This window comes from Mirounga leonina, unplaced genomic scaffold (genome assembly GCF_011800145.1).
Source record: "Mirounga leonina isolate KUSES-001 unplaced genomic scaffold, KU_Mleo_1.0 Mir_115, whole genome shotgun sequence".
Taxonomy (NCBI): domain Eukaryota; kingdom Metazoa; phylum Chordata; class Mammalia; order Carnivora; family Phocidae; genus Mirounga; species Mirounga leonina.
The window spans coordinates 9596184-9623259 of NW_023270268.1; the positions used below are offsets into that span (position 1 = coordinate 9596184).

Sequence of the window (27076 nt, forward strand, 5' to 3'; positions counted from 1 at the left end):
CCAATAGGATCCAACAGTACATTAAAAGGATTATTCACCACGACCAAGTGGGATTTATCCCTGGGCTGCAAGGTTGGTTCAACATCCGCAAATCAATCTACGTGATACAATACATTAACAAAAGAAAGAACAAGGATCATACGATCCTCTCAATAGATGCAGAAAAAGCATTTGACAAAGTACACCATCCTTTCTTGATCAAAACTCTTCAGGGTATAGGGATAGAGGGTACATACCTCAATATCATAAAAGCCATCTATGAAAAACCTACAGCGAATATCATTCTCAATGGGGAAAAACTGAGAGCTTTCCCCCTAAGGTCAGGAACGCGGCAGGGATGTCCACTATCACCACTGCTATTCAGCATAGTATTAGAAATCCTAGCCACAGCAATCAGACAACAAAAAGAAATAAAGGCATCCAAATCGACAAAGAAGAAGTCAAACTCTCACTCTTTGCAGATGATATACTTTATGTGGAAAACCCCAAAGACTCCACCCCAAAACTGCTAGAACTCATACAGGATTCAGTAAAGTGGCAGGATATAAAATCAATGCACAGAAGTCAGTGGCATTCCTATACACCAACAACAAGACAGAAGAAAGAGAAATTAGGGAGTGAATCCCATTTACAATTGCACCCAAAACCATAAGATACCTAGGAATAAATCTAACCAAAGAGGCAAAGGATCTGTACTCAGAAAACTATAATATACTCATGAAAAAAACTGAGGAAGACACAAAGTAATGGAAAAACGCTGCATGCTCATGGATTGGAAGAACAAATATTGTGAAGATGTATGTCAATGCTACCTAGAGCAATCTACACATTCCATGCAATCCCCATCAAAATACCATCCACTCTTTCCAAAGAAATGGAACAAATAATCCTAAAATGTGTATGGAACCAGAAAAGACCCCGCATAGCCAGAGGAATGTTGAAAAAGAAAAGCAAAGCCAGCAGCATCACAATTCCAGACTTCCAGCTCTATTACAAAGCTGTCATCATCAAGACAGTATGGTACTGGCACAAAAACAGACACATAGATCAGTGGAACAGAATAGAGAGCCCAGAAATGGACCCTCAACTCTATGGTCAACTCATCTTTGACAAAGCAGGAAAGAATGTCCCATGGAAAAAAGACAGTCTCTTCAACAAATGGTGTTGGGAAAATTGGACAGCCACATGCAGAAGAATGAAACTGGACCATTTCCTTACACCACACACAAAATTAGAATCCAAATGGTTGAGAGACCTCAATGTGAGACAGGAGTCCATCAAAATCCTAAAGGAGAACACAGGCAGCAACCTCTTCGACCTCAGCCGAAGCAACTTCTTCCTAGAAACATCACCAAAGGCAAGGGAAGCAAGGGCAAAAATGAACTATTGGGACTTCATCAAGATAAAAAGCTTTTGCACAGCAAAAGAAACAGTCAACAAAACCAAAAGACAACCGACAGAAGGGGAGAAGATATTTGATAAAGGGCTAGTATCCAAAATCTATAAAGAACTCATCAAACTCAACACCCAAAGAACAAAGAATCCAATCAAGAAATGGGCAGAAGACATGAACAGACATTTTTCCACAGAAGACATCCAAATGGCCAAGACACATGAAGAAGCTCTCAACATCACTCAGCATCAGGGAAATCGAAATCAAAACCTCAATGAGATACCACCTCACACCAGTTAGAATGGCTAAAATTAACAAGTCAGGAAACGACAGATGTTGGCGGGGATGTGGAGAAAGGGGAACCTCCTACACTGTTGATGGGAATGCAAGCTGGTGCAACCACTCTGGAGAACAGTATGGAGGTTCCTTAAAAAGTTGAAAATAGAGCTACCATATGATCCAGCAATTGTACTACTGGGTATTTACCCCAAAGATACAAATGTAGGGATCTGAAGGGATACATGCACCTTGATGTTTATAGCAGCAATGTCCACAATAGCCAAACTGTGGAAAGAGCCAAGATGTGCATCGACAGATGAATGGATAAAGAAGATGTGGTATATATATACAATGGAATATTATGCAGCCATCAAAAGGAATGAGATCTTGCCATTTGCAACGACGTGGTGGAACTGGAGGGTATTATGTTGAGTGAAATAAGTCAAACAGAGAAAGACATGTATCATATGATCTCACTGATATGAGGAATTCTTAATCTCAGGAAACAAACTGAGGGTTGCTGGAGTGGGGGGCGGTGGGAGGGATGGGGTGGCTGGGTGATAGACATTGGGGAGGGTATGTGGTATGGTGAGCACTGTAAATTGTGCAAGATGTTGAATCACAGATCTGTACCTCTGAAACAAATAATGCAATATATGTTAAGAAAAAGAAAATAAAGAAGATAGCAGGAGGGGAAGAATGAAGGGGGGGAAATCGGAGGGGGAGACGAACCATGAGAGATGATGGACTCTGAAAAACAAACTGAGGGTTCTAGAGGGGAGGGGGGTTGGAGGATGGGTTAGCCTGGTGATGGGTATTAAAGAGGGCACGTTCTGCATGGAGCACTGGGTGTTATGCACAAACAATGAATCATGGAACACTACATCAAAAACTAATGATGTAATGTATGGTGATTAACATAACAATAAAAAATGTAAAAAAAATACAATAACTAAACTGATGAATTCAACAGAGTTTCCAAAGTAGACCCAGCAATACAGAAGAAAGAACCAGTGCCCTAGAGTATAGGACATGGTAATTACACAGTCATAAAAGCAAAAGGAAAAAGCAACAAAAGAGTGAAAAAGCCTTTATGAATTATGGGGACACTATGAAAGGAAACAATATCCACATTATGGAGATTCCAGAATGAGAAGAGAAAGGAACAGAAAGTATACTTAAAGCAACAGTGGCCGAAAACATCCAGAAGATGGGGAGAAAAATGGACATCTCCACGTCTTAGGCCCAAGGGACCCCAAATAGGTTGAACCTGAATAGAGTTACAGGGACACATTATAATTAAATTGTCAAAAGCCAAAAACAAAGAAAGAATTTAAAGAACAGCAAGAGAAAAGATGGAAGTTACATACAAGGGAACCCCCACAAGACTACTGACAAATTTCTGAACAGAAACTTTCAGGCAAGGAGAGAATGGGATGGCATATTTAAAATACTGAAAGAGAATAACTGTCAACCAAGAATTCTAAACCCCATGAAGCTGTCTTTCAGAAAAGAAGGAATAAGGACTTTCCTAAACAAACAAAAGGAGTTCATTACCATCAGAACTTCCTTACAGGAAATGCTAAAGGAAGTTCTTGAGTGGAAGTAAAATACCATCATAAAAATATAAAAAGATAGTATAAATCTCACTGGTAATGGTTTAAGTATATAGGCATAGTTAGATTCTGCAATATGGTAATAGTGGTGAATAATTCACTTACAACTCTAGTTCACAAGTATAAAAAAACTAATGTATTAAAAATAATAACTACAATAATCTGTTATTAATTACACAATATAAAAAACACATAAATTGTAACAGCAATAACCTGACAGAAGTAAAATTGTCAAGTTTAAAAATTCTACTGAAGTTGTTATCAGCTTAAAATAGCGTGTTACAAGTTTGAAATATCTTATGTAAGCCTTATGATAACCACAAGAAAACAACCTATAATACTTACAAAAATAATATGATAAAGAAGTCAAAGTATAGGGATGGCAAAAGACATCAAAACTCATAAAAAGCAGGATAAGAAACAAAGAACAATTAATCTATAAGATAACCAGAAACACCCAACAGAGTGGCAACAGTAAGTCCCTCCTGTCAATAATTACTTGAAACAGATTAAATTATCTAATTAAAGGACACAGAATGCCTGAATGGATTTTTTAAAAAATCCAACAATATGCTGGCTACAAGAGACTTCACTGAGAGTGAGGGACAGAAAAGGACATTTTAATTAAATGGTAACCAAAAAAAGCAGGAGCAGCTATACTTATAACAGACAAAATGAATTTTCAACTACAAATGATAAAGAGACAAGATCATTATATAATGATGAAGACATCATTACATGAAGATATAACAATTATAAATAAGAGATGTTTAGAAAACAAACTGAGGGTTGCTGGAGGGGTGGAGGGTGGGGGGATGGGGTAATTAGGTGATGTTAAGGAGGGCACTTGATGTTATGAGCACTGGGTATTACATGCAACTGATGAATCATTAAATTCAACCCCTGAAACTAATAATACAGTATATGTTAACTAAATTGAATTTAAATAAAAAATTTAAAAAATAATTTTTCTTTTTTAAAGATTTTTATTTATTTGACAGAGAGAGGCACAGCAAGAGAGGGAACACAAACAGGGGGAGTGAGAGAGGGAGAAGCAGGCTTCCCGCCGAGCAGGGAGCCCGACGTGGGGCTCGATCCCAGGACCCTGGGATCATGACCCGAGCCGAAGGCAGACGCTTAATGACTGAGCCACCCAGGCGCCCCTAAAAAAATAATATTTATGTGCCAAACATTGGAGCTCCTAAATATATAAAGCAAAAACAGATATAAAAGGAGAAATAACAGTAATACAATAATAGTTGGTTACTTTAATGCCCTACTCTCAACAATGGATAAATCATCCAGACAGACAATCCATAAGGAAACAGATTTGAACATTAGACACCAATAGAGCTAACAGACATACACAGAGCATTTTATCCGACAACAGCAGAATTTACATTCTTCTTGAATGCATACTGACCACATTCTAAGATAGATCATGCATTAGGCCACAAAATAAGTCTTAGCAAATTTTAAAAGACTGAAACAATATCAAGTATCTTCTCTGATCACAATGGCATGAAACTAAAAATCACTAACAATAGAAAAACTGGAAAATTCACAAATACATGGAAATTAAACACTCTCCTGAACAACCAGTGGGTCAAAGAAAAATTACAGGTGAAATTTAAAACAAAGTTTGAGACAAATGGAACTAGAAACATATCAGAATTTATGGGATGTAGCAAAAGTAGTTCTAAGAGGGAAGTTCACAGTAATAATACTTACATTAAGAAGCTAGAAAGACCCCAAAGAAACAACCTAAATCTACACCTTAAGGAGCCAGAAAAAGACAAACCAACTAATAATGTAATGGCATTGTATGGTGACATATAGTAGCTACACTTGTGATGAGCACAGCATAATGTATAGACTTGTCGAATCACTATGTTGTACACCAGAAACTCAACTATACTTCAATTAGGAAAAAAAAAACAAAACTGAGCCCAAAGAAAATAAGAAAGATTAGAGCATAAATAAATGAAATAGAAAACAGAAAAACAGTAGCAAAGATTAACCAAACTAAGAGTTGGTTCTTTTGAAAAGATAAACAAAATTGACAAACCCTTAGTTAGATTAACCAAAAGAGAGAGAGGGAGGGAGGAAGGGAGAGAGAGAAAGAGAGAAAAAGGACTTGAATCAACAAAATTATAAATGAAAAAGGAGGCATTACAATGGATACCACAGAAATTCAAAGGATCATTAAGAGGTTACTATGAACCAACAATACATCAACGAACTAGACAACTTACAAGAAATGGAAAAATTCTTAGAAATGTACAATTTACCAATACTGAATCAGGAAAAAATAGAAAATCTGAATGAGGAAAAAATAGAAAATCAGGAAAAAACAGACTGATTACTAATAAGGATAATGAATCAGTAAGCAAAAACCTCCCAATGAAGTAAAGTCCAGGACCAGATGGCTTCATTGGTGAATTTTACCAAACATTTAAAGAAGAGTATCAATTCTTCTCAAACTCTTCCAAAAAATCAAAAGAGCAGGGGACATTCCTGAACTCATTTTACAAAGCCAGCATTTATCCTGTTACCAAAACCACAAAAGGACACTACTAAGAAAGAAAACTAAAGGCCAATATCCCTGATGAATACAGATGCAAAAATTATCAACAAAACACTAACAAACCAAAGTCAGCAGCACATTAAAAAGGATCATTCACCATGATCAAGTGGGATTCAAGGATGGTTCAACATATGCAAAATCAATGTGATACATCACATTAATAGAATGAAAAGAATCATATGATCATCTTAATAGACAAAGAAAAAGCAGTTAACAAAATTCAACATCCATTCATGATAAAATCTAACAAATTAGCCATCAAAAGAACATATCAACATAATAAAGGTCATATATGACAATCCTGCAGTTTAACATCATGCTCAATTGTGAAAAGTTGAAAGCTTTTCCTCTAAGATCAGGAAAAGGCAAGGGTGCACATTCTCACCATTCCTCTTCAACACAGTACTAGAAGTCCTTGCAAGAACAATCAGGGAAGAAAAAGAAATAAAAGTCACTACAAAGACATGTAAAAGGAACTGCAAACAAAGAAGTAAACTGTCTCTATTTGTAGATGACATTACTTTATATAAAGAAACTCTAAAGACTCAACCAAAAAACTGTTAGATGTAATCAGTAAATTCAGTAAAGTTGCAGGATACAAAATTAACAAAAAAATCAGTAGCATTTCTAAATGATACCAATGAATTTTATGAAAAAGAAATCAATCCGAATTTCAATAGCATCAAAAGCAACAAAATGCTGAGGATAAATTTAAGTAAAGAAGTGAAAGATCTCTACTCTGAAAAATACAAGATGTTAATGAAAGAAATTGAAGAAGAAAGGAAGAAATGGAAAGGTATCCTGTCTTCATGGATTGGAAGAATTAATAGCATTAAAATGGCAAAAATACAAAAAGCCATCTATATATTCAATACAATCCCTATGAAGTTGCCAATGACATTTTTACAGAAGTAGAAAAAAAACTCCTAAAAAGCTTCTGTACAGCAAAAGAAACCATCATGCAAGTGAAAAGACAACCTATGAAATGAAAAAAAATATTTGCAAACCACATATCTGATAAGGCAGTAATATCCAAAATACATAAAGAAACATTACAACTCAATAGCAAAAAAAAAGTAACCCAATTAAAAAATGGGTAAAGGACCTGAATACACACTTCTCCAAAGAAGATACACAAAAGGCCAACAGGTAAGTGAAAAGATGATCAACATTACTGGTCATTAGAAAAATGCAAATTAAAACCACAATGAAATACCATCTTAGGCCTGTTAGAACAGCCACCATCAAAAAGATAAGGGCTAACAAGGGCATAGATGAGAAAAGGAAACCTGGTTCACTGTTGGTGAGAAAGTAAATTGGTGCAGCCACTATGGAAAACAAGATGGAGGATCCTTAAAAAAAAAAAAAAAATAGAGCTATCATGTGATCCAGCAATTCTACTTCTGGGAATATAGCCATAGGACAAAAACACTAACTCAAAAAATATCTGCACCTGCATGTTCATAGCAGTATCTTTTGACCAATAAATGGATAAAGAAGTTATGGTATGTGTATGTATGTGTATGCATGTATGTGGTTACTACAGATGGACGGTGCAGAGAGGAGGAATAGGAAAAAGGTGGTCAAAAGGTACAAGCCCCCAGCTGTAAGAACAAACAAGTACTAGGGATGTAATATGCAACATGATGACTATAGCTGACACTGCTATACAATATATAGGAAAATTGTTAAGAGTAAATGCTAAGAGTTCTCATTATAAGGAAAAAAAATGCCCATTTTTTTCATTTCTTTTTATTGTCTCTATAGGAGAAGATGAATATTAGCTGAACTTATTGTGGTAATTTCACAATATATATGCAAATCAAACCAGCATGCCGTATGCCTTAAATTTATACAGTGATGTTTATTTCTCAATAAAACTAGAAAAAAATTTATAAGAACCTAACAAAGATTTTGCTAGACTTATATTGTAAGAAACACCACCAATTCGGACTAAAAAGAATAGGGATAATTTCTTTTAGAATGAAAAGAAGTTATAGGGCCCCAAATGTCTATAGATAGGAATCAGGCTTAGAATCCCACTCAGCTACAACGATGGGCCATCTTTATGGAAAAAGAACAATGAACCAGAAGTTAGAGGCAAGAGCCATAGAGAAGCATTCGCAGGGAGTACTCTCAAAGTGGGATATTTTTCCCCCCTGTGGAACAAAGGGAAATCAGAAAATGTGTTTGCCAAGATTTCAACATTGTCATGCATCAGTGACTGCTATGTCCTTTTAGTTTTTCCTTTTAAATAAGAGTTTCTATGAGGGTTCTTCTTTCTGTGTCTCCTCATTGAGTCTAAAAATGTGGCAGAGCAGATAACTTGTGTCCTTAGTTCACAGGTCTTCAAGTTTGAGAGGACCAAAATTCAAGGAGCTGACAAAAATGTACCCAAGGGGTCTCATGTATCTCTAGACTTAATTTAGATGACAACATCCTTGTTATGAAGCCTAGAAGAAACCAAGATACCCTTCAGCTGGGGAATGGATTTAAAAAAAAAACAAAACACAACTGTGGTATATCCAGACAAATGGAGTATTATTCAGTGTTGAAAAGAAATGAGTTAACAAGTCATGAAAAGACATGGAGGAACCGGGGCGGGGGGGGGAGGGGCGGGCGCACCTGTGTGGCTCAGTCGGTTAAGCACCTGCTTTCACCTCAGGTCATGATCCCAGAGTCCTGGGATCGAGCCCCACATGGGGCTCCCTGCTCAGCGTGGAGCCTGTTTCTCCCTCTCCCTGTCTCCCCTTGCTTGTGCTTGCGCTCTCTCTATCTCTATCTCTCTCTGTGTCAAATAAATAAATAAATATTTAAAAAAAAAAAAAAAAGACATGGAGGAACTGGAAATGCATATCACTAGGTGAAAACCACTAATCCTAAAAAGCTATATACTGTAGGACTCCAACTATGACATTCTGGAAAAGACAAAACTATAGAGACAATAAAAAGACAATTAAAAGGGGAGGATATAAATGGGGGCAGGGGTTATATGGGAAATCTCTGTACCTCCCTCTCAATGTGGTTTTAAACCTAAAACTGGTCTAAAAAATAAAGTCTTTAAAAACGTTTTTAATCTTAATGTTATAGGTATGCATAAGATGTAACATAAAGCCACCCTCAACTCATCCGATCTCATTTTCCAAGATGCTTTGGACTAAATATGTTTTTATTCTGATTGACAGCAATAAGTCTAACTACCATGCTTACACTTGTACTTCTTGGTTTATTATCTGTAACAGTATCTATAGGAGGAAGGAAACTTTGAGCCCTAAAGGAAAATAAATGAACTTAGAGAAACTACCACAATCTAACCACATTTCCTATTTTTGCTGATAACATTATTATTTATAGATTCTTAAATGTCTATTTTGATTCATCAACTTTGAATAGCACTTCTTGACTCCCCACTACATGTGATGAGGAAAATAACAAATAGGCAGAAATCAAGACTCAAAATGAATTCTAAGAAGCATTTACCTTGTTCATAAAGTAGCTTCATATTTGAATCTTTGCAGGCAACCAGATTGTTGAGCAATGCAATCACACTTTGCATGGTGTTACCCAGAATGTTCTCCTGATGTTCCTGCAATAGATCACAATTTCCATCATAACTATACAGAATTGTAATTACACCATGATAGAGACAAATGATCAAATGACCTCCATCCCTTCATTCTTTGCACAAGGTCAAATAATTATCTTTCTCCGCTTTAATGAAACAGATCCTTCTGCGTTAAGGCACTCCCACTCCCCATCAGTGTGTTAAGTCAGCTGGGAGGCAGCATGAACCCTTCAGAACACCAGCGCTGCTGCATGCAGTCCCCCATGCACAGCTGAGTGACAACCACACAGCCCTCTGGGCTTTAGATGGGGGACAAGGGAGTCAGAGTGACTAGGAATCAACTACATGGAGCTTAGGAGACCACACTTGAAAGTGAACTGAGATCACAAAATAAAGCTACCACGTCTCAGAGTGACAAATGCAGCAGAGTGACCAGGAGACCCTTGATGGACACATGGTTTCCAAAGCTTACAAAACACCAGCACTGCACCTGGCTCTGAAGCTGCTCTGTCGCCAGATGTGTACCTCCCAGCAATGCCAGCCACTTGATGTTCCGAGTCGCACCATCTAGGTCTTCGCTTGGTCTGAGACAAGGAGTTTGCTTTCCAAATACCGGTGCCTAAAAATTTCTACCTTTCTTGAGAAACACACACTTAAGGGTGGATGTTCATGTTTGAATGTTCCACTGACACCAATTTAAGAAGATGAATAAGGAAGCAATGGTCTGCCACCAATTTCATCCAATTACTCATACAGTTGGTTGGAAGGAAAGGGTGATTAATAAGCACAAGATGACACAACATGTTATTCATGATAAAGTAACCAACGATACATAGGAAACCTATTCTAGTTGAGAAAAGAGAAGCTAATAAATCTTTTTGGTTTTCTTTCTTTTTTTTTGGTCCCATTCAATAAAATAACACATTTTGCTCCTTGTTCAAAGACCAGCCTGTCAGCAAATACAGGGCAGTTTCACTAGCAATAAATTCATTGTTCCTTCAATATACACATTTCTTATGATTAAATGTACCTCTTCTATGATGCTCTTGGTAATATTTTTGCCTCCCTGTGAAGCCAATACTTCAGTTTTCCCTTGTACTCATGGGGTGAGTGCCACTTGCTAATATAGGCATTTCCTTTAGTACAAAAGCCAACTATCCAAACCCCCATTACCCCTGAACACTACGAGTCCAGGACTGTCCCCTGGCCAACCAGGTTCTCGGACTCCTGCCCTGAAGGTTCTAGAGTCCCTGCAAAATGAAGGCCTCTGCCAGCCCACAACTCAGTCTGCAGAGGGGCGTAAAGCCAAGGTACACTCTGATCATTAAAAGCCCCAGCCAACCATACTACTGGGGGTCTCCAGGATAAAGTATCTGATGCAGGAAATAAAAGAGACCAATAATCCTATAACCAGACGGGGAGAAATGGTTCTTTTTCTTTTCTAACCATTATCAAAAACATTGTTGTTGGATTTCAAGCCATTCATACACTATGACTTTTGTTTAATATAAAGTGAGGGCTTCGTAAAAATTATAGTAGAGAATTCTATTTATGCACTCTTCTCTCTTGTAGATATATATGTGCTTCCTACATAGTGTTGGGGAGGAAGGGCATGGAACAGAGTCCTTGCTCCTGCTCGAGATGATGCCGCAGTTCTCCAGGGGGTATTGAGACAGCTACTGCTATGGCTCAGGTCATCATTTCCCCCAGAAAGAATGAAATACATGCGAAGAGCAGTTGAGAAGGCATAAAAATGAGTTCAACACACTTCCATTAACTTCTATCAAATTGGTTTATTTCATTTCTCTTAGCAACTTTAATAAGATTTGTTCTTGCTGTTCACAACCGTATTAGCCTACAGGGGATAAATGATGCATTGAAAAACACCACAGTTACTTAAAGTCAGAGTAGAGGATTATATGAAGGGAGAAAACAGGGGGGTAAATTTGTGGGGCCAGAGTTGTTCTCAGGCACTCTGCAAGCCTGGTGTAAAGACAAATGGGAAACTCAAGCTTGGTTCAAAGACCACAGGCCAGAGTCGGAGGGGAGGGATGATCCCGATGAAAGACTGGGTCCCCATTAGATGCTCCTCTAGGACAGCCCCTCTCCCCAGAAAGCTATGACTGAGTTCCAGGGTAAAAAGATTGTAACAGAAGGCTAGGGAAAGTCCTGATGTCTTTTTTTTTTTTTTTAAATCCCCACGGCTCATGAATGAAAGCAAGGAGTCTACACCATTGGCACCTCAATACATGCAAGTAAAGCAGTGTAAGGAGAGAGGGCAGCAGCTGATGACTTGCAACAGGGCCTTTGGCACAGGGTCAGGGGCCCAGGCACCAGTGGCCTCAGTGTTGATCTTGGCCTGCGGAGCAACAAGGCAGTGCTGAGAGTTTGCTGATGGGGCACTGGGTGCCAAGGTTCGTATCCCAGGCATGTGACCCATGTCACCATCGCATCTGATCCTCACAGAAACACTGAAGTGGCTGCAGGGCTCCCCTTGCTACAGATAAGGCCACTGAGGTTGGCAAGGTGAAGTGTAACTTGCCAGGAATCAGCCAGCTCTTCAGCGGTGAAGCTAGGACTGGGTCCGTGGGATGGCAGAAGCCACGCACCTGATCACCATGCAGTGCTGCCTGCTGACCCACAGTCACGGGGCACAAGGAAGGAGAGACGGGGGTCAGAGCCAACAGCGCACCAGCACATCCCAGCTTAACCCATACCACCTGAGGGCCCATGGGGTGAGGTGGCAGGCACGTAAAGGGGCCCAGAGCAGGGGGTGGAAAAGCTGAGAAATACTGAATTGGGGCAGCTCTGGTAGCGCTGCCCTCCCTGTGCCACCATGACTGGCATCTCTTGGCTTCATAAGCGTCCTCTGTAGATACCACAATGCTCTAAGGCATAGAACGCAGGAAGCAAGATGGAGGTGCTAGGCAACTCCAGGAAAGAAAAGAATAAGCTGTTACTCCAAAGACTGGAAATACATACCTTGAGCCCCCGACCACAGCCCCACTGCTCAGACACTCAGCATGAGCCTCGGCGGCTGGGTAAGAAAGGCAGCCGAGCTCATCAGAAAAGGCATCGCCGACCGCGCACAAAGCCACAGAAGGCAATCGCACTGCATTTTAGGATTATGACGAAAAAATCCTTTATCCATAACCCATCAATAAGCACAGCTGACCTAATTTGTGTGCCTAATGCCATAGTGTGCGGACATTTAATAAACAGAGCACTTGAGAGTTCTAATAAAACACAGCATTTGCCAGTAGAGATAATTAGAATTGGAGCAGCAAAATTCTAGTGTTTGGCAACATAGATGAAACAGCTTCATTAAAATGTACAGCTTCGGCAAATGAAAGGCAGGGGAGCACTGGACCCTGAAGAATCAGCCTTCTCAAAACTAATTGCTTCAGTGCTTATAGAGGACAGCTCTGAACTACCAAGGGCACGGCAAGGAAACACTACTGAAAAATGATCAGCCTTCCCAGAGCGGTTTCACTGTAAACAAAGCATTATACTTTCCTCTAATATCTGAGGACGGAAATGGCACTAGGGACGTCAGATGGCCAGACTCAAAAGTTTGGCAGGGCTCTCAATAGTCAAGGCAGGAAACACCTTTAGCAATAGAAACTCACAATGAGCCACAGTCACTCTCTTTTGCCCTTGGTGTGGGGTCAGGATTCTAAAGAGGGCAAATTAAAAGACAACCACTGGTCCCCAGGGAGGTTGGAAACCAAGAGGAGGCAGAAAAGCAGAAGCACATGCAAGAGTTACGAACATGAAATCTATAATCTCTGGCGAATAAACACAGGGCATGTCCTACTCAACACACAGTGAGATCACATTTCAGGGGAAAACCTTTTTGCACGTTGCACTACAGGATGCTAGTCTACTGCGCATGTTCTGGGACATAGTACAAAGGTGACAGAGACAGAGTGTGTGTTCGCTCACTTTCCTTTTTATGCTTTCTCTCATACAACTAGATTCCTAGACATCTGGAGCCCACAGAAGAGTCTTCAGAGCATTCAGATGAAATAAATGTATTGGACGGAGCGGAAGAGGACATTTTTTCATATTACTGATTTTTCACAAGGCTGTACCACACACAGCTCCAACTCAATGGGATCTAAACTGAACTCATCCTGTCCTTTCCCCTCACACATCATCCTTTGGCTTCCTGTCTCAATGAAGGGCTCTACCATCTGTCCACCATGCAGCCATAAATCCTGGAATCACCTGGGGCCACTGCCTCTCTCCCGCCTCCCACATCCCATCCGTGATAAATTCCCCTTGATTCTCCCCAGGCCCCCTCTTGAAGCTCTCCTCTGCCAAAGATAAGGTGGGGACAGTTTGTCCCCTGTCTCCACTGCTCCTCCTGTCCTCCACTGCTAACCAGGCTCCTCCTTCTCGAGTGGCAAGACTCATCCCCATTCCTAGGGCTTAAATCTGGGGCCTGCAGGCCCGGGGAATATATTAGAGTCCACTGTAGGCCCAAGGTAGGGGGGCCATTGCTTCCCACCACCCCGTTTGTCCAGAGCCCCAGGGGGATTCAAAGGCCTGAAGGGAGGGAGGGCCATGAGAACCAAGGGATGGCAGAAGCAAGGGTAAGGTAGCTCCGTTGCTCTCAATCCCACAGAAGTATCATGTTAATGATTTTGGAAACACTCTCATGATTTATTGACCCAAATTCTGACTCCTGTGGGTAAGGAAAAGGGAAGGGAACAAGGTGAAGGAACACAAATTTAAAATTAATCTCCACTAATTTACCTCATAAATAAATACACACACACACACACACACACACGGGACTTCCTGGGAAGCAAGGCCAGGATTTGGACATCCAAAGCTGGAATGTTTGGGGTGTTATGAAGCTGGGGCTGGGGTAACTACCACGGGGCATTTGCTCTGCCGGTTGTGAAACAGTCAAATAGCCCCTCTGTCCTCTGGTCAGGGCTGCTGGGGGCTTAGCAGCCTCCAAGGAGGCTCAAGGAGAACCTCAAGCATGCTCTTCCCCATCTGTAGCCAAAGATGTAGGATGCTCTCACCCTATAAGCCTGGAGATACAGAATTAAGTCTCTTCCTTGATTTGGGTCATCATCTTTCTGATTAAAAGACATGAGAGAAAAGAATTTAAATTTTTTAATTTGACTGACAGATAGTATAGAGGCCCTGTAGCTGCAGCAAATACAAGTTCTTATTTGCAATACATTGCAGCTGACACAGAAGGGAGGCTGTGGACCAAATGGTACCATTTGCCAATCAGTATGCTGAGTTCAGCCTAAGAATTCCAGTCCTCGCTCAACACCAATGGCGGACTGCTGGGGATGCCCTTCTGTGGCAGGTTAACTGTGTCACTTGGCTTGCTCAGCCCTCCTGCTCTTTCACGTTATTTAAGCTTCTAGCAGGAAACTTCCATCCTCCCTCCTGGTTCTCGGTAGGGCCCTACTCCTCAAGGCAGGTGCACTGGGTTGGAGCCAGTGCTACTCAGGCAGGAGAGCCCTGGCAATGGAGAGAGATGGCGGGAAGCAGCCAGGACCAGCGTCCCCAGGGATAGACTGCACCCCTTTCCTATGTCTGCCTGGGGGGCTGACAGGCCAAACTGCCCCACAACACCCTATCCGAGCCAAAAACGGGCCCCAAGTAGGGGGACAAATGAGAAAATATAGGTGTGCATCCAGACACACAACTCCTTCCACCTTCCTGTCACATCCCTGCCACTGTCCAAAGTAATAGATAATAATAAAATGTTACAAAAATAAAGCCTTGGCAAACTAACATTCACTCTTAAAAATTCAGGCCAGATGCTGTTTGCTAAAGCTGGGTTGGGGGGGAGAGGGCATGGGGAAGGCTATCCTTCTTGTTGGACAGCACCGACGTGACCTTCCTTTGCCTGACTTCATCATTGCACCTACTGTATACAGTAACCCGTGGTTCATCCAGTCCTCACCTGATGCTGAGCCCCTGGAGGGCAGAACTGGGACTTTTAATCAGGTAGATTAACAAAGAAACAAACTGGCTCAAAGCTGCTTAGGTGAATACAGTTGGGAAAGGGATAGATAGCTCATGGGAGTCTCCTTCAAGGAATTACCTTGTCACAGACTAGAAATTGTCTTCAATTAAATAATTGATAAATACTTATTGAACAATAAAAATAATCTTCCTCAAAAAGTCTAATAGGTACATATTTTTTGAATATTTGCAATAAATGATAAATTCAGACCTTTTCACTTTAAATAAAATACATAAAATCTCTCCCATGTGAAATAGTTATCAAGGACTCATGAAACACTTGCATCAGCATGGAAAATACATACTCCAAAAATCCTGAAAGATGCTGACACAATTTTTTAAAAGATTTTTTATTTATTGAGAGAGAGAGAGAGAGCATGCACAAGTTGGGGGGACAGGCAGAGAGAAGGGAGAAGCAGACTCCCTGCTGAGCACAGGACCCAAAGTGGGCCCAATCCCAGGACCCTGAGATCATGACCTGAGCCGAAGGCAGATGCCTAACCAACTGAGCCACCTGGGCACCCCGATGCTGACACAATTTTAATGGCACTCTCTGTTAAAAGTGATCGCTCACTTGGGACACCTGGATTCAGTGCCCTTAACACCTCTTTGCTAGGTCAGCTAGTGGTAGGTGAGCTAGTCCTAAGGACATGGGAATACCTCAACATAATACCTACTGGCCCTCACACCCCCAAAGCACACACTGTCTGGATCCCATTGGATCTTTCAACTAGTTTTTGTTGCACAGGACTGTCTCTAAAGTGGCAATGAGACCCTAGCCATCTCACCGTCTGAGTTGAAATTTCAAAGAAGGAGCACCTTTCTCCAATAAATTATTCTGAGCAGGTAACAAATCAGACATCAGGGGAACTGCAAATACATACACTGGGTATTTACAAACCAGCAGCATAAGGCAGCCCGGATCTTTGTCACTCACCCTGGAATTTGGTGCACTTGGTATTTTATGCATGATCACTTCTGTTCTCAATCTCCATAACTGAGGGCAATCAGCTTTCCTTTTCTTAGACTCTTAGATAATAACAGTTATATTTGTATAATCACTTTGGAACATTCAGTACGCTCATTTTTGGCCACACAATGATAGAAACTATACCATCTTGGAGAATACATTGGTTGTAATAGGATAAAATCATCTGAGGAATTTTTCATCTCCTAGATAATAAAAAAAATGCCAGCAAGGACCCAGAATATTAACTGGAATTTGAAGATACTCTACTATAAGCATAAACTGGGTACAAGCATAAAAGTGTTAATGTGGATCATGCTGGACAACCATGGGCAGGGTAAAAGGGTCTTGTGATGGATCAAGAAACTCACAGACCCTGAGCAGAGAGCAGGGCATATGCTGGGAACACAGGAAAAATAAGGAGATTCCGGAGGAGTCAGATTGACCAACTTGACCAAGGAAGAATGTGACCATATACTGGCCAGTTCCATTTCTGAAACCTAGAAGGGGACTACTGAGAGCTTCAATAAATTTCTTAGACCAAGCCAGGCTGGTCTAAGGACCTTATCAGCTGAAACCTGACCCCCCTCTTCAATATCTATTCTGGGACAAATCCCTTTAGGGGTCTTGGCTGTATGCTGGACAACCAAGACTCATCTACAGAGTGCCCATTTGCTCACATCCACTGCTTCTGGATCAAAGCAACTGTCCCACCAGTCTCTGGGAAGTCCCTTAAGCTTAGGAATGAGGGAATAGGGAGGAAGGGAAAGGGAAGGGTATGGGATTTTCATATTTTTAATTCTTGTACCCCCAATAAATGAGTTTCAGCTTTAAGAAATTCCATATCAAGATGGCTTCATTAAGTTTTCTTCAAGCAGGTCAAAGAAAAAACCATAAATCTGAATGAGTACTAAGAAGGGAAGGACAAAAGATAGAAGGGAGAGACTGGAGAGGATGGGAAGGAAGAAAGAGGGACCACTGGATTTCCTCAAGAAAGAAAAATGAGCCCAGAAAAGATAAGCTCAGGATGCAACCCCAGGTATACAGGTGCTAAAACAAAAATTCTCTGCATCACAGGGTAGCTGGTCACCTCAATCAGGAACTAAAAGTCAGTCAACTGACCTATTATGTGTCCAACCACTGGGTATCTCCAAATAAATGCTGACCAACATTTCAATGGGATGTGCAGAGACAACAACAGCTCGGGTCCCTGCCCATTGGCACTGCCTAGTGTCAGCCCCCAGGTGACCCGGGCCATCTTCAACAGACAGGGAGAAGAGGAGCAAATGATTCTGTTTAACACCAAGCACTTCAAGCTCTTTCTCAATTCATGAAACACATGTATTGGGACTGTCTTCTTGCTACCACACTCTCACCTGGCCACCCCCCATTGCCCCCATGGATATATGGAATAATAGTGTCACAGCCCCTTCTGCATATGAATTCTGATGAGCTGCAAATGAAAAGATGTGTGCTCCCCTTGGGCAAACTGGCTGAAATGGGATCCTTCCTTCTGATGGCTTGCATGACATTGGATGAGCACAGGGGAATGTTGTCCCGTCTGTTTGTGTGGGGTGCATGGAAAAGGGGCACTGATCTTTAAGAGAGCTTCCCTGAGCTGTCCCTGAGCTTCTGGGACATGCATACACCATTCACAGAGGACGGAGTCTATTCGTCACCAATCTTATTGGCTAATCTTAGAATCTCATCCCTCAGGGCACAAGTAGCATGTTAAACAACCAAACCAAACACACACATGAACACACACAAAAAAACCTGTCTTGGAAGTTGTTAGGGAAAGTCATCAAAAAGACAGGAAGGCCAGTTGACCCAGGGCACCCGGAGGCTCCCATCCCCTCCCAGTCCTTGGAATGTGGGTTCTTCTGGCCTTTCCTGCTCCCAGAGGCTGCCCCTAGAACACACCCTTGAGATAGTGATGTGGTGTTGAGAACACCTGCATGGTATACGTGACTGAACCCCGGTAAAGCCTCTATATATAAACTTTTAACATTTGGCAGGCGGTGCAGAGATCCACTGTCTTGCTGCCCAAGACAAGCCTCATATGTAAGTCCCCTTTGCTTATGAAATGGCCATCTACCAACCTGGAGTGGCCGGCCTGTTTCTTCCATCTCTCCCTGCCCTGCCAGCGCCAGGGTTGGTTTCAGATTTCACCCAGAAGCTCCCTAGAGGGTTGTGACCCAAAAGCAGCAGGAGGAGAAACAACCAATATAGCTTCAATTCTGAAACATTTCACATGACCATGCTCTGAATAATGTAGGCTCTGGCGCTCCATCAGAATGACTCCAACAGCAATGACTTTGAGCCACAGCATCCAAGTCATCATCACACAATCCATCAAGGGCAGGGCACGAGGCAAAACCTCGACAGCTGGAAACGTCATTTGAAGCCATACAGAGGACAGAGAGCTCTTCCCCGCCAGCAACGGAGGGGGACAGAGCACCCAACTCATCATTTTGCACCAGCTGCCACATCCAGGGGCAGGGCTGGGAGCTCCACTGGAAACAGGCAGAAGGGAAAGCCCTGTCCCCGACACATGCAGATGCAGGCAACCAGGGAGAGGTGACCTGCTGGAGTTTCAGGCTAACCTTCAAGGTCCTCTTCTGCTTTAACATCCTTCCATACTAAACCCAATGCTGCATCTGCCAGCAATGGAGAGCATACGATGGAATAATTCCTAAGAGTTATTTTAAATGGAACCAGGAGGACACTGAGGAGGTGGGGTTCATGCATATCTTCTGTCTCAAATTCTCAGAGGTTTTTTTTCTTTTTTACTGAACTCAGCTAAAAGTCAAGGCATCTACTTATGTTATAATGGACATAAATGGATTTTCTGCCCAACATTAGCCCTAGCAACCAATCACATGTAGATTAATGTAGCTGTAGATAAACCAGCATCAACCACCTTTTCTTCAATACAACTTACGTAAAACTTCTCTTCCCAACTTATTATTTTTTTAAACATTTTATTTATTTGAGAGAAAGAGGGAGAGAGAGCACAAGTGGGGGGTGGGGACAGAGGGACAAGAAGACTCCCCACAAGCGGGGAGCCCAACTCAGGGCTTGATGCCAGGACCCTGAGATCATGACCTGAGCCAAAATCAAGAGTTGGCCACTTAACCAACTGAGCCACCCAGGCACCCCCTCTCTTTCCACTTTAAAAACTCTAACCTCCTTTGTCTCTCCAGATTTTGTTTTCGATTTCAATCAAACCTGTGTCTCCTGGATTGTAATCCCTAAGACTCCCAATAAAAGCACATATTTTGTTGTGCAGCTTACAGTTTTGTCTTTGACACTCCTCAAAGAATATTTGAAAGAGGTTAAATAATAACAAATAATATCAAATTATATCAAATTCCTATGCTTTCCTTTAGTCAAACAGAACAGTTCTGCACAGTCTCAAATATTTACTTGTGGATTGTAGCAAAGATCACTCAAATAAAAGTTTTAGCACAAGACAAGTAACCCTATCCCCATCTTTCCAACGTGCACTTAATCAATCTAAAAACAAACGGTTGTTGGGTGAAACAATTTCCTCAGAATTCTGCCTTTCTTCAGCCCCTCAAAAGAATCCTAAATACCACATGCCACCTGAGTTACCATGAAGTCCAACTTCATCACATAAATATTGGGGGGGAGGGAGAAAAGGATAGGTTTATGAATTACTATCCTCCTAATCACAGGATTTCACAATATAGATAACAGAACTGACTCAGAATGAAAGCTCCCATATTAAAAAAAAGTGGTTTTAATGTGAATTTGCATAAATTTTAAAATGCATAAACATATATACACACAAACAGACCTGAAAACCTTTACAAATATGTGAACAATTTGATTATTCATTATTTTGAGTAGTCTGCCCAGTTGATATCCTTTTATATTACAGAAAATAGTGTATACTATTTTGAAGGTAAAAAATGCATGATCTCCTCTGCACACAATTGAATGTCATTCCTTCAACAATCTATACTAAAGACCAGCCCACGTCAGGCCCACTGTAGATCCTGATGACACGCCCCAAACCTGTACCAGACACCTGCCCTTGGGGAGCTTCCCATCCAGTGAGAGCGCAGGGAGACAGAATGGGCTGAGAGGAGTATGCTGATTGTGCTAACACATACTAGGGAGTGAGATCCTGGTGAGCTGAGAAGACCAGAAAAGGTTTTAGGCAGGAGATGGGAATGGAGCTGGGTGGGAAGAACCAGCAGGCTTGCAAAGCTCTAGAACTTGGGGAAGGGCACAAACCACAGGACTTGGGAACTTGAGGTTAACAGAAATGAGACATCACAAAGGCACACTGAGGCTGATGACTCTGAAGACTTGGGTAAGACTTTTGGAATCCATACTAAATCTCAGCTAACAAGTGCTTGGGTTAGTAATTTCTTTTGGATTCAGTGGAGTTAAAAACAAACTAGATATATTTGAATTTAAAAAAACTAAAAACTAGAAATACACTGTTGCTGTAACTCATGGATATAAATTAGTTACATCACCCCTGCACAGAGTGGGCAGGAGTGGTTCTGTGTCATCCTCAAGGTCAGCTCCTCAGGGCCTGCTCCCTGCCGGCTTCTCTCAGCTCCTCACCTCACCTGTGGCCAGTCTTCATCACCTGACCTCAGCACCTTGTCTTCTGCTTATACTCGGCCCTGTGGCATGGACTTGAGACTGAATCTAAAGTAACCAGAGTCTACCTCTGGCTGGAAAGGCCAGCACTCTATCTCCTTAGTGACATCAAACAGAGGGCGCAATACTTTCTGGAGATTTTTCGGATGTACGGATTCTTACCTATCCCTACCTGTGAAGTTCTACCACGTGTAAAGGGCTAATACTGTTACTGATTCTGTTACTATCTACAAGTAGGATTTAGCTGTGGATTTAGCTCTGGATATGCTTGAGGGCCAATTATTTCCCCCTTGTAAAGCGGCATTTGCCGGTTCTGGGTGATGGCTGAAAACTAGACTGGGTACATACAGAGAGATGTGGATATACCTGAAGCCAAAAGATAACCAGAGATATTCTTAAAATTTCTCAGAGCTTCTGCACTTCAGAGACATTCATCAGAAAGTCTCAGTTTTGTTTTCAACTCTGGAATCAAACTTCTTTTGCATGAAAGCTCTTAGATAATGATACTTATAAGTTTTAAGAGATCAGGTTAGGAAGAGAATACAAGAGCCTCTGGAAGTGAGACATTGATATCAAATAGCAAAAATGAAAGAACAGTATATTATTAGCTGTTTTTGTTTTTTAATGGAACTCACAGGCTTCCATGTGCTCCCCACAAACGCCTCAGAGTTGCCGTGTGGCTGGAAACCTAAATGAAGTCTCAGAAAAGATAATGGAGCTTTAATGATGGAAATAGTAAGAAAATTAAATCTAATCATGTTCCATTAAGCACGCTCTTAGCTCCCATTTTTACTAAATTATTTTAGTATGATTTTGCCTCTATCTATTGAAATAACCTTTTATGGCAATTTGATTTGCAAGCATAAATAAGTCTCATTTACTTTCCACTATGAAACCCTGTGGGATTAATAAGAAGAGATGGATCATCTAAAATCTTACCCATTCTGCAATCAGGAAGTAACCATTCAGAGAGATGGATACTTTGTCTAATATTTTATATTTAGATCTGTGTGGAAAAGCATTACACTATAATTAGGGTCTCGTTCAACAACAACATATCACCTGCTAGAGGGACCATCTTCAACCAGCCTTGGCTTCCATACCAGCCTTGAAAGGGAGCCACAATCGTCCCCACTTCCTGTGCTGGTGGGTCACCTCACCTCCTCAGACTTTAATCCTCAAGCTCATCCTCTTCCCCCTGCTCTTTGATGGACTTTTATCATGTTTAGAGTGCTTTGCTACTATTGGCCAGAACTACTGGAGTGTTTGCTTCCAGAAGGATGCTCCTGCATAGCTACCTAGATCTGCGTTCTAGGGGACAGAGTGACAAATTGTAAGCAATCATGCACTCAGTCCAGGAGTATGCCAACATGGAACACAGCAAAGGACAATGGGAGTGGTTCTTCAATTCTGAGCTGTGCATAGAACCACCTGTCAGAATATGCAGGTGGGGTTTTAAATATTCTTTCCAAAGCACATTTACTTCCAAAAAGTGTGACAATGAAAAAGCTATGAAGTGTAACTAGAATCACAATTTGCAAATTAGAGGAGTCTCTGGGCCAAGTCTTGATCACTTCTATCAAGATTTAGAGGATTTAGGAGGGAAAAATCACATTCAGCAGGAATGATAACTATGGAAAAAGAGGCTGGAAGAATGTCACACAAGGACCAGACATGAATCCACACCTATATTCTATTCTAACTCTGTATTCAGGACTGAAGTACACAAAATACAATAAAGAATGAACTTATGAAACCAATTTCAACTACAGACCATAAAACTAAATAAGGGTATAAAAATTATTGACATGTCTGCACCCAGTAATACAACAACTCTCAAACCAGGAGAAGCAAGGAGAAATACACAGAAACACACTAATAATGGAACACTATATTCACTTCCCTCAATCTAAGATGATTAAGGAAAAAAAATTACTACTGTATATCTTATACATACAGGATATATCTTAGAAATATATATGTTATATGGGGCGCCTGGGTGGCTCAGTCGTTAAGCGTCTGCCTTCGGCTCAGGTCATGATCCCAGGGTCCTGGGATCGAGCCCCGCATCCAGCTCCCTGCTCAGCGGGGAGACTGCTTCTCCCTCTCCCTGCTTGTGTTCCCTCTCTCACTGTGTCTCTTTCTGTCAAATAAATAAAATCTTTAAAAAAAAAAAAAGAAAGAAATATATATGTTATAGATATATGCCAAATTCTGAACCCTATGGAGAATAACTGTTTTCAAATGCACAGAGAATTCATGAAATGTACCATAGCATATACAAAAAAAATCAACAAATTTCCCCAAAATAGAAATTTATTCATTGTACTAATACTAAAATTTATAAACCAAACAAGTTTCTATTGAATGCAATTTTAAAATTCTTGAGGGAAATACAGATCAAAATTGAAAACTTTTGTGAAAATACATATAATGAAAACATTATACATTAAAATGCAGTAGACACTGCTTATAAGTTTATAAGATAAAAACATAGCATTAGATACAATAAAAATACTACAATAAAGGAAGTATTCAATTTTTAAATTCTAGAAAAAATGAAGTTACTGAAAGCAAGCAACAGGATGAAATTTAAAAAGATAAAAGCAGGGGGGCGGAGCAAGATGGCGGAGGAGTAGGAGACCTGGATTTCGTCTCCTCTCAGGAATTCAGCTGGATAGGGATCAAACCATTCTGAACACCTACAAACTCAACAGGAGATCGAAGAAAAGAATAGCAACAACTCTCTGAACAGAAAAGCAACCACTTTCTGGAAGATAGGATGTGCAGAGAAGTGAATCCGAGGCAATATTCGGGAGGATAGACAGCGGGGGAGGGGCCTCCGTCGGCCGCTTCTGGCAAGTGATAGAACCACGGAGCACAAAATCGGAACTTTTAGAAGTCTGCTCCTCTGAGGGACGTCACTCTGGTGGCTAAGCGGGGGGTGGAACCCTCCGGGACAGTGTGGTTTCAGGACCCTCGGGGTCACAGAAAGACCGGGGGTGCCTGAGTGCGGCAGAGCTCCCAGGTAACGGAGCAGGGAAGCCGGCTGCAGAGGGGGAGCCCAGGCGCGGGCTCTCAGCTCGGGGTCGCCATAAACCGTGATCCGCGGCACAGTCGGGCCCCTGCTCCTCCAGCAGGGACCCAACAAGTGGCAGATCCGGGGAGACTCCCCTTCCTCCCCCGGGAGGAGCCGCGCGGGAGGGCACCGCAGGGATCTGCTGGGTTTGGAGACTCCAGACCGGGTCGGGTGCCAGAGATAGAAATGCACGGTCACAGGCCGGGTGAGCACGGAGTGCGGCCGGAGACCGGGGAGACGGGAGTGACTGACGGCTTTTCTCTGGGGGCTCACTGAGGAGCGGGGCCCCGAGTTCTCGGCTCCTCCGGGGCAGAGATTGGGAGGCCGCCATTTTCACTCTCTGCCTCCAAAGCTGTACGGAAAGCTCGCAGGGAACAAAAGCCCCGGAGAGCAAACCCGAGCAGATTACTTAGCCCGGTCTGGGCAAGGGCGGGGCAATTCCGCCTCCGGCAGAGACATTTGGAAACCACAGCAACAGGCCCCTCCCCAGAAGATCAGCGAGAACAGCCAGCCAAGACCAAGTTTACCGATCAACGAGAACGGCAGAACTCCAGTGCTAGGGGACTACTGCACATAGAATTCACGGCTTTTTTACCATGATTCTTTAGTCTTTCAAAGTTAATTTTTTTTTAACGGTCTTTTTTTCTTTTTTTTTCTTTTTTTTTTGAATTTTTCTTTTTCCCTTTTTCAAACAACATCTTATCAATCCCTTTTTTAAAAAAAAAACATTTTTATTTTTCATTTTTAGAGTCATATTCTATCCCTTCATAGTAGTTACCTGTATTTTTGGCTATATATATAAGTTGTTCTCTCTTTAAAATTTTGAGATAGTTTCTTCTAACAGATTAAAATATACCCTAAATCTCTAGTATATGGTGTTTTCTATTCCCCTGCCTGATCACATTCTCTCCCTTTTTTTTTTCTTTTTTCTCTTTTTAAATCCTCTTCTTTCTTTTTTCAAACAACTTCTTATCAATTCCTTTTATAAAATTTTTTATAATTTCCATCTTTACAGTCATATTCCATCCCTTCATCGTATCAACCCTTATTTTTGTACATATATAAGTTTTTCGTTCTTTAAAATTTGGGGAGGCACGTTCTTCTAAAAGACCAAAATACACCCCAAATCTAGTGTGTGGCACTGATCTATGTACCAGCCTGATCATATTTGATCACATTCTGGTTTTTTTGTTGTTGTTGTTGTTTTGTTTTGTTTGTTTTTATCTTTATCTTTATCTTTTTCTTTTTCTTTTTTTCTTTTTCTTTTTTCTCTCTTTCCCTTTCTTTTCCCACTGCTTCAGGTCTTTTCTGATTTGTTTATAGAGTATATTTTCTGGGGACGTTGTTACTCTGCTAGCATTTTGTTCTCTCATTAATCTATTCTCCTCTGCACAAAATGACAAGATGGAAAAAATCACCTCAACAAAAAGAACATGAGGTAGTACTGACTGCCAGGGACCTACTCAATACGGACATTAGTACGATGTCAGATCTAGAGTTCAGAATCATCACTTTAAAGATACTAGCTGGGCTTGAAAAAAATATGGAAGTTATTAGAGAAACCCTTTATGGAGAAGTAAAAGAACTAAAATCCAAACAAGTAGAAATCAAAAAGGCTATTAATGAGGTGCAATCAAAAATGGGGGCGCTAAATGCTAGGATAAATGAGGCAGAAGAGAGAATCAGTAATATAAAAGATGAAATGATGGAAAATAAAGAAGCTGAGAAAAAGAGAGATAAACAACTACTGGATCACAAGGGCAGAATTCGAGAGATAAGCGATACCATAACATGAAACAACATTAGAATAATTGGGATCCCAGAAGAAGAAGAAAGAGAGAGAGGGGCAGAAGGTATAATGGAGCAAATTCTAGCAGAAAACTTCCCTAATTTGGGGAAGGAAACAGCCATCAACATCCAGGAGGCACAGAGAACCCCTCTCAAAATCAATAAAAATAGCTCAACACCCCGACATCTAATAGTAAAACTTAAAACTCTCAGAGACAAAGAGAAAATCCTGAAAGCAGCTCGGGAGAAGAGAGATGTAACCTACAAGGGTAGAAACATTAGATTGGCAACAGACCTATCCACAGAGACCTGGCAGGCCAGAAAGGACAGGCAGGATATATTCAGAGCACTAAATGAGAAAAATATGCAGCCAAGAATACTCTATCCAGCTAGGCTGTCATTGAAAATTGAAGGAGAGATAAAAAGCTTCCAGGACAAACAAAAACTAAAGGAATTTGCAAACACAAAACCAGCCCTACAGGAAATCTTGAAAGGGGTCCTCGAAGCAAAGAGAGACCCTAAAAGCAACATAGACCAGAAAGGAACACAGACAATATATGGTAACAGTCACCTTACAGGCAATACAATGGCACTAAATTCCTATCTTTCAATAGTTACCCTGAATGTAAATGGGCTAAATGCCCCAATCAAAAGACACAGGCTAACAGACTGGATTAAAAAACAAGATCCATCGATATGCTGTCTGCAAGAGACTCATTTTAGACCCAAAGACACCCCCAGATTGAAAGTGAGGGGGTGGAAAACCATTTACCATGCTAATGGACACCAAAAGAAAGCTGGGGTGGCAATCCTTATATCAGACAAATTAGATTTTAAACCAAAGACTGTAATAAGAGATGAGGAAGGACACTATATCATACTTAAAGGATCTATCCAACAAGAAGATCTAACAATTGTAAATATCTATGCCCCTAACATGGGAGTGGCCAGTTATATAAGGCAATTAATAACAAAAGCAAAGAAACACATTGACAACAATTCAATAATAGTGGGGGACTTGAACACCGCTCTCACAGAAATGGACAGATCATCTAAGCAAAAGATCAACAAGGAAATAAAGACTTCAAATGACACACAGGACCAAATGGACTTCACAGACATATTCAGAACATTCCATCCCAAAGCAACGGAATA

At 41.2% G+C, this 27076-nt stretch overlaps 1 protein-coding gene across 1 annotated transcript in view; it reads right to left on the reverse strand.

The window, feature by feature from the left end:
* Nucleotides 1-27076, reverse strand: part of ULK4 (unc-51 like kinase 4) — a 580245-nt gene that overhangs the window by 243573 nt on the left and 309596 nt on the right. The window contains exon 32 of the mRNA XM_034992636.1: nt 9356-9461. Coding sequence (XP_034848527.1) covers nt 9356-9461 — 106 coding nt within the window. The remainder of the gene's footprint in view (nt 1-9355; nt 9462-27076) is intronic.